The sequence below is a fragment of the Taurulus bubalis genome (assembly GCF_910589615.1).
Source record: "Taurulus bubalis genome assembly, chromosome: 5".
NCBI classification, from domain to species: domain Eukaryota; kingdom Metazoa; phylum Chordata; class Actinopteri; order Perciformes; family Cottidae; genus Taurulus; species Taurulus bubalis.
In genome coordinates this window covers 7,680,185-7,688,164 of record NC_136593.1, presented here as the reverse complement: position 1 = coordinate 7,688,164, position 7,980 = coordinate 7,680,185, and the positions used below count along the sequence as shown (strand labels likewise).

General features: G+C 38.2%; 1 protein-coding gene across 1 annotated transcript; it reads left to right on the top strand.

The window, feature by feature from the left end:
* Positions 1 to 4,862: 4,862 nt before the first annotated feature.
* Positions 4,863 to 6,073, top strand: LOC306736621 (adenosine receptor A1-like; the record flags this gene model as incomplete). Its single annotated transcript, XM_079218273.1, has 2 exons — positions 4,863 to 5,191; positions 5,434 to 6,073. 2 exons carry the CDS (start codon positions 4,863 to 4,865, stop codon positions 6,071 to 6,073), a joined length of 969 nt encoding a protein of 322 aa, XP_079074399.1.
* Between the last annotated feature and the right edge of the window lie 1,907 nt (positions 6,074 to 7,980).

The window sequence follows — 7,980 nt, the reverse complement described above, 5'->3', positions numbered from 1 at the left end:
TGTTTCTCTTTGCCACATATACTCAATGCGTATCCCTTAAGCTCCAGAAAGGAAGTTGAACAATTAATCCTCAGCATGTTGTTCAAGCTTTTGCGCAAGACTGGATATCAGCACATTGCTTCGCCTCTACATCCTTGCTCTCCCTCTCTTTTCCTCTCTCACTCGTCTATAAAAACGGTTCGTAAAATTGAGGGGAGGGACTTTGCTATCTGCAGTACCCTGCAGCAATAGTTTTGATCACATTCGTGTGTGTGTGGTTTCTGAGAGCAGCTGTGGTCTCTACTTGATTACTGACAGGATGCATTTTGATAAGGGTGTTAATAATGATAAAAGCTCTCAGCTGAAGATGGATGTGCACTTGAGCTGATTTTATCTTTTTACATTCTCATTGGTAATAGCATGCAAGTTCAATGCCAGTAAAAAAAAACGCTTGAGAAAAGAGAGTCGATATTACATTTAGTAAATCTGACTGCACTGATCACTTTAATGTTTAACTAAAATGTCTTGCTTGTCCTCGTCACAGTTTTTCCCAAACCAAATTTAACTTGTACTTATCTTCAATAAAAACAGTAGGGATCAATATGTTCTTTGATTTGTGTCCAGTATCCTGAAAAACCATTGGTCTCTGCATGGGAACGCTGGGTCTAATGGCTGCACAACTTCTGCGAGCACCTTCCCGTTGGGCTAAACTCTTCGCAAAACACAATGAGCTCTTTGCCAAAGGTTGTGTCTGGTGTTTGATGGTTTGGCAGGTGAGCTATAGCACCAGTCATGTCACTGTCAGTTCACGGTCTATCAACCATGACGATACCTTCAGGGCCTGCCACTTGTACCATCGGCATACTCATAGTGGATTTGTCTGATTTGGGGCTGCGCCCACTACGTGTGTTGTAGAAATGATGATACTGGTCAATGTCAGCCTCTCCCCCATGCTCCTCTCTCGTCATGGCTGGAGTCGAGGTTCCTTCCCATCTTCCGCAGTCCCTCAAGGATGTCTCTGGAGAATGAGAATGTTCATTAGGCGTGCTAGTGATGATTAGTGAAGAGACAGTGGAGGATGGGGACATGACAGGTTGTTGAATGATGGGTGGAGGCATCGCAGTTAAAGGGTTGTGATGAGTTGTGACCTGTGGGGGAGGTGCTCCTGGCCGTCCTGTGATGGGGTTGAGGAGATTGGCTTGTGGTGGAGGAGGTGTCTGTGCTCCCTGCTGTAGTCCAGGCTTGTGGCATGTACGGTATGCGTCGAGATCTGGAACCACCATTCTGTTTTTGTATGGATAAACTTGAGATGTAGCCTATGGGCTTTTAAAGGTTATAAAAAATGGCGTCCCCATAAAACTAAACTGCACTCAATTTCGTTTGGAAGAAAACACATTTTCTCCCGTTTTATGGTAGTTTGAAACCGGGGGTTGAATGGGAATTGAAACAAAACAGAAAATGTAACAAAACTAGGTTAATGCAACCAAACTACTTGGTTTGGTTTAGTAAAAAATCCAAATGGCTTTAAAATCCAAATGTCAAACCCCTCCTTTAAATGTGTGTGTTTCATCACACTAACTGAAAGAGTGATAAAACACACAGATTATACATGCAAATAATAGCCTATAAACATTTTCAATTCATGTTGGATGTTATCATCTTTAGTATGACTGACTACCTAAACTGCAGTCATGTCCCACTTTAATCGTGCAATATCAATAAGAAAGACGCATGGGTAAATTGGAGTTAACATGGCAATTAAGGTTCAATTCCTTATCTATTCCATCTACTAACTTTAGCAAATGTATATTGCAATGCAGTAACATCTGCTGCAAAACTCTTTAATGCTTTCGTCATGCACAAGCAGTATTGGTATTTTAATCAACACATTTAAGTGGTGCTTCTTTAATAAAAACAACATGACACATTGTTTCTCTCGAACCTTTCTATAACCTGGACACTGCAGATTAAAATGCAGGTAGGAATTTGATCCTAATGTTCAATTACTTATACAAACTTGTTGGCAACAAGTATCACTGAGCAGGCAATCAATGAGATGGTCTTCAGTCTCTTAGGGAAGCAAATTCAATGTCTGCCAGTAAATATACTCGGTCCGATAGAGTCTGACTTTCTTTCACAAAGAAAGCGATGACTCAGGATGTTGTTTTTGGACATTTAATCTCAGGCTCTGGTCGAAGCATTAGAGGGTTCATGAGCACACTCATGACACTGAATCAGTTTTATTAGGGCTCTGCCTTTATTCGCTCCATTCGCTGAAGACGCATTGGCTATCAATGTCAAAAACACGGCCGCATCAAACATATTGGTTCAGCACTCAAAAAACATTATGCTGCATTTGTTGCACTCTTATTGTTATTGCACCATTTCTTTTTTCCCCCTCTCGGATCGATCCAGTAATCTAAAAGGTCCCATTTGTAGTCCTGTGGTTACACATTAACAATGGATGTAACATGACTGAGAAATTGCATGTGTTCCACCAAGTATTGATGGTCAACCCTTTGAAACCATTGTAAGGGCTATTTTGGCCTGTAAAATAAAAAACAGACATTTACCTTTTTTATATAAATTGCCTCTTTTTTGAATTGTTCCTCTTGATCACTGTGCACTTTTATCATTATGAACCTCGAGTTGAATTATGACACCAAATTTAAATCTCACACAGATCTGTAATTTTATTTTACCAATATACGCAATGTGCATAGCAATGTATCTAAAATATTGTCCTCCCATAATCAGGACATTGTAATTATATATAACAGCACGAAAAAAAAGGCTGCCATCCAAACAAATTCAAATCTGAGTTGAAATCAATAACCCAATCAACCTTCCAACAATCCTGCTCATCAGCAATAAACCAAACACATTACGTGAAGAAGGCAGTCAGAGGCAGAGTAGGGCGGGTCTTCGTAGAATGCAGCTGGGGAAATAAATAAATCAAACTAATGTTAATAACAGACCGTGCAACGGCTAATGGCTGTGAAAGAGGGAATTTGGCATGTGGATGAGAATGCACTTCAGCATAAAAAAAAAGCGCCATTGGTAAAATTACTGCATGCCCACCCCTGCATTAGACATATGGCATCATAGATTACCATACATATATATATATATACATATATATATATATATATATATATATATATATATATATATATATATATATATATATATATATATGTATATATATATATATATGTATATATATATATATATATATGTATTCCACTGATATTCCTCCACAGAAGACACCCTTTTGTAGCACCACACAACATTATCTACAAACAGACGTAATGAATTTAATTATGGTCTGGCAGGGATCCGCTGGCCCATGTGCTACAGGGATTACATGACAGTAGAACTTCTGTTACCGGTTCCAATTAATAAAATCATTCTCAACATCCTCACAGAGCATCCCAGCTTAATGCAGAATTAATTTCACTCCGACATAATGACTCCAGTGGTGCTCTGTCTCCATTTGTGCCGCTATTAATCGGTCAACCTCCAAAAGGATATGAGAGTTTAAATTAGCTGATTAGAGTGCAATTAAAAATAACTCAAGTGTGTGTATGGTGGTTGATGACTTGGTTTCTTCTTTGTTGAGTATTGCTAGGGATAGAACTGCTTGATAAAAGCAATTTCAGCAATAACTACCCAGTTCCTTGTGGTACTGCTGCCATCATCACTTTCATATTTAGCGGTCTATTGTATTTGGTGAATTCTTTTGAAAATTATTGTTTGCTTGCACATGTTTTTTTGTCTGTCATGCCAGCTCAGTAATACTTGGGCTCCATTTATGCCGAGACATTGGTGTTATTAGTATTACTTAAAACATAAACAAGGCCACAAACACACTATGACGAGTAATACAGGTAGATTTTGGTGAATCGCGTATCATTTTTATAAAAATGAATAAAATGTTGTTGAGTAACATAAGCACAGTCACATCACAACCCTCTTCCCAATGTGTTTCCACTTTCCCTTTTGACACTAACACTGTGACAGATTTCTATCAATGTTCTATCAATTCCAAAACTTAACATGTCTGTGCAGCTGTACAACCTGCTTTCGTGAGCTGATAGGAATGCACCTTTTGCAATTGTTATCAAGAAATTAGTCTAATTGCCTAATGACAAAAGTACTGCCTTGGCATTTTTTTTCTATTTTGTGACATTATAACCTGAAATTATACTGGTTTTTATTTGAGTTTAATATGATGGACCACAGAAAATAGTACAAATTAGTGAAGGGAAATAATAATAAATAAAAAAAACTGAAAAGTGGTGAATGCATTGTATTAATGTTCATTTGATGTGAAGCCCTTAAATAAGATCTGGTGCAACAAATTGCCTTCAGAAGTTCAGTGTGCAAGCTATGTGTCACATGATGTGTCACATCCTGTGACACACAGTGGACTTAATGTATCTAATTATATGTGACTTCTGAAGATCATTTGTAGCAACAGATCATAGGGGCTTCATAACGAAGGTGGTAAATACGCACACACCACTTTACAGTTTTTTATTTCTTAGATTTATCTTTTTTTTCCCATTTTGAAAATGTTCTTGTAGTTCCATCACATAAATTATTGTTTGTAATGCAATGTAATTGCTGGGTGTAATGACATGCATTAAAAGTCAAATGCGAGCATATAATGACAAAACAAGTAGAATTACATAAGCCTGCAAAAAACCCAGATGCATAGCTTACAGGGAAAGTATTTTGGAGTGTCATCACAACTTGAAAAGAAAAAAACAGCGTGACTTCCTCAAAGGTTTCACAATACTGAGATTAAGACCAATACTCAGACTCACAGAGTGTTTAGACGCCATTAACTACCCAACATCAGCCAGATAGGAACTACAATGGATGTGGGAGAAGTGATCTACACGTTGTTGGAGGTGCTCATCGCTGTCGGCTGCTGTCTTGGTAATGCGCTGGTTGTTTTGGCGCTGTGGACCAGTAAAAGCATTCAACAGCCCACCTTCTGCCTTATTGTCTGTCTGGCTGTGGCCGACTTCATGGTTGGCTGCGTGGCCATACCGCTGGCCGTGGTGGTGGACGGACGAGTGAAGACTTCATTCTACGGCTGTCTCTTCATCAGCTGTGTGGTCGTCCTGTTGACCCTCGTCTCAGTTTTGTGTCTCACGGCTATTGCAGTGGACCGCTTCCTCCGGGTGTACATTCCTCTCAGGTCAGATTATTTCTTGATTGTTTATTATGCCGAGAAACATGAAAAAGTATGGCTTTAAATTACAAGGTTTATATTTTTTGTATCTGTTTTATCTCAACCTCATTTCAGACCCTTTTGCATGGCCTACACTATAAAGACTTTTATATTTTACTGTACATCACAAGGATTACTTAATGATGCTTTTCTATATAGTTTGTAATAAACAGTTGGTTAAATCAATAATTTCTTTTTTTTCTTTTTAGGTACAAAAGGACAGTAACACAGAGACATTCTCGGCTTGTGGTGGTAGCGTGTTGGCTTGTTGCAATACCACTGAGTTTTGCTCCCATGTTTGGATGGTACAACCATGAAACCTTGTCCGAGTCAGTCAACTCTACTATTGTCTGCCAGTTTATTACTGTGATGCCCATGTCATACCTGGTTTACTTCAACTTCTTTCTCTGCACCCTCACACCTCTGTTGGTGATGACTGTGCTGTACGGATACATCTTCTGCACCATCCGAGGAAACCTTCGAGAGAAGCCAGGCAACGGTCCCCAGAAACAGTCTCAGAACTACCTGCAGAAAGAGAAACAGCTGGCAGGGTCTCTGTCTCTGGTCTTAGTTCTGTTTGCTCTGTCCTGGCTCCCTCTCCACATTATGAACTGCGTTGTTTACTTTGGGCTGAATGATGTACCAGCAATAGCTTTCTATGTCGGCATCCTGCTTTCTCATGCTAACTCGGCTGTGAACCCAGTCGTGTATGCGTTCAAAATAGAAAAGATCAAGACAGCGTACCTGAAGCTCTGGAGACAGTATATCACATGTGGAGAAGAAAACCAAGGATCTCAGACCAGCCAGACGACAGATAACAATCTCAGCAATAGTATGAACAGCGTATAGCCAAAAACGAGTAAAGGAAGATTCCCTTGTTTGTTTCTTTGTTCTTAAGGAGCAGGTTTGATTGTCTCTCGAGCATAATTAAACATTTAAACATATTCACATTGTGTGAATGTTTAAGATGAAAAATACAGTATGTGAAGTGTATTGAAATCCAAAGGCCAACTTTTTAATTAATGAGGATGATGTTCTGTGTATTCAGTATACAGTAAGCACATCTTCAGCAGTTTGCACTAAAGGTTCTGTTATCTGTAATGTTCAAGAATGTTTCTGCGTCCTGTATATGTGAACATGCGGCAACTTCCACTTGTCTGAAAAGCTTTAGTTTAGTTTCACATCACTGTTGTTGCTTTTTTTGTTTCAGGTCCAGTTCTTCATATCCTTTTCAACAGAAAGAACACTGTTGGAAATCATATTCACAAAAAAAAGAAAAGAACCTTTGCACATCTTTCCTTAGCTGAACAATTACTAAACATAACTGTCACTTAGGTGACAGTAATTGTGTGTGTACACCAGAAACATACAATGTTACTTTTTAAGACTTGCAGTGTTTTATTTGTTCCATATTAGACAGGTTTGAGCTGCATGGCATCTGTTTATGATATTTAGTTCTCCTATGGAAAAGGAAGTAGAAAGAAACATTTTAAAACAGTCTAACACAACTACACCACGAAATGCCACCTCAAAGATGACCAAAGAGTTGAGTTGACTAATCTCTGACACAGTCTCACAGAACCCTCACAGAATGATGAGATGATTCTGATGGGCAGGCGACACCTTGCATGGTAGTCCTTGAAATCTGTTTATGAATGGGTGTGTATGGGTGAAGGACATAGTGTTAAAGCACTTTGAGTGGTCGGAAGACTAGAACGGCGCTATACAAATACAGATCCATTTACCATTTATTGCAGAGCTGTTGAACATTGTACAGATGATCATATGTGTGCGGTCAATTGTTTTTTAATATTAGCATAATTAACTACTGAGCTATGTATTTTGAACCAGCAATCTCAAAGGTATGTCTCCTAAATTGAAGAATAAAATCCAACTTGAAATCTATTTGTTGGTAAATTGACATCTGTTGGCAACATGCATTGAATTTTTAGATTGTTTTTAGTTTTAGAATTGTATTATGAAGTACGGCATCATAATGAGATAATCACCCACAAGCAGTGAAATGAAAAAAGACACCAAACCAGCAGCCTCAAAATAAAATGGTGACACTTGCTCATGATCAAGTATGGTTATTCAATTGAAAGAAGAATACAACATTTTCTTTGACCCATTATTTATTAAATTATGCTGAGGTTTGTTTGTCTTAAGTTCATATTTCAGAAATTCTGTAGGTAGCCTACTGCATGAAGATGTATTATTATTATTATTATTATTATTATTATTATTATTATTATTATTATTATATATTTACAGGTTTGTAGTTAGTTGTGTGATAGTTAGCCCTTTTTTCATTTCCTCACTTTCCTTCACACCTAAAAACCCAGTTCCTCAATCCAAACAATGCAAGGGTGATACAAAGAGAGCTGCAGGATTTTAGCATCACCCTGATTCCCTTGATAAAAAGCATTTTAGTTTTTCCATTGTATTTTATATTTTTGCAGAAAATAAGCTTTGTGACAAACATGAATTCATGATCCCATTCAAAAAGTCAATTCCTTTCTGGTTTTAAGATTCTTGCACAACATTATTGTTTAAATTTCCCAACAGGTCGTGTTTGCGTTCACCAAGGCTATACTCAAACAGTTGAGTATTGGCCATATACAGTAGTTGGCTATTTGTGCAACTCAACAGTTGCCCTGATGCTTGCAATTTACACATTGAGTGTGTGGATGAAGCAAAGTTGTAAAATTTGACTAATTTAGTAGCTGGGGAGTTAGCTAGCTTGCTAACTCCAC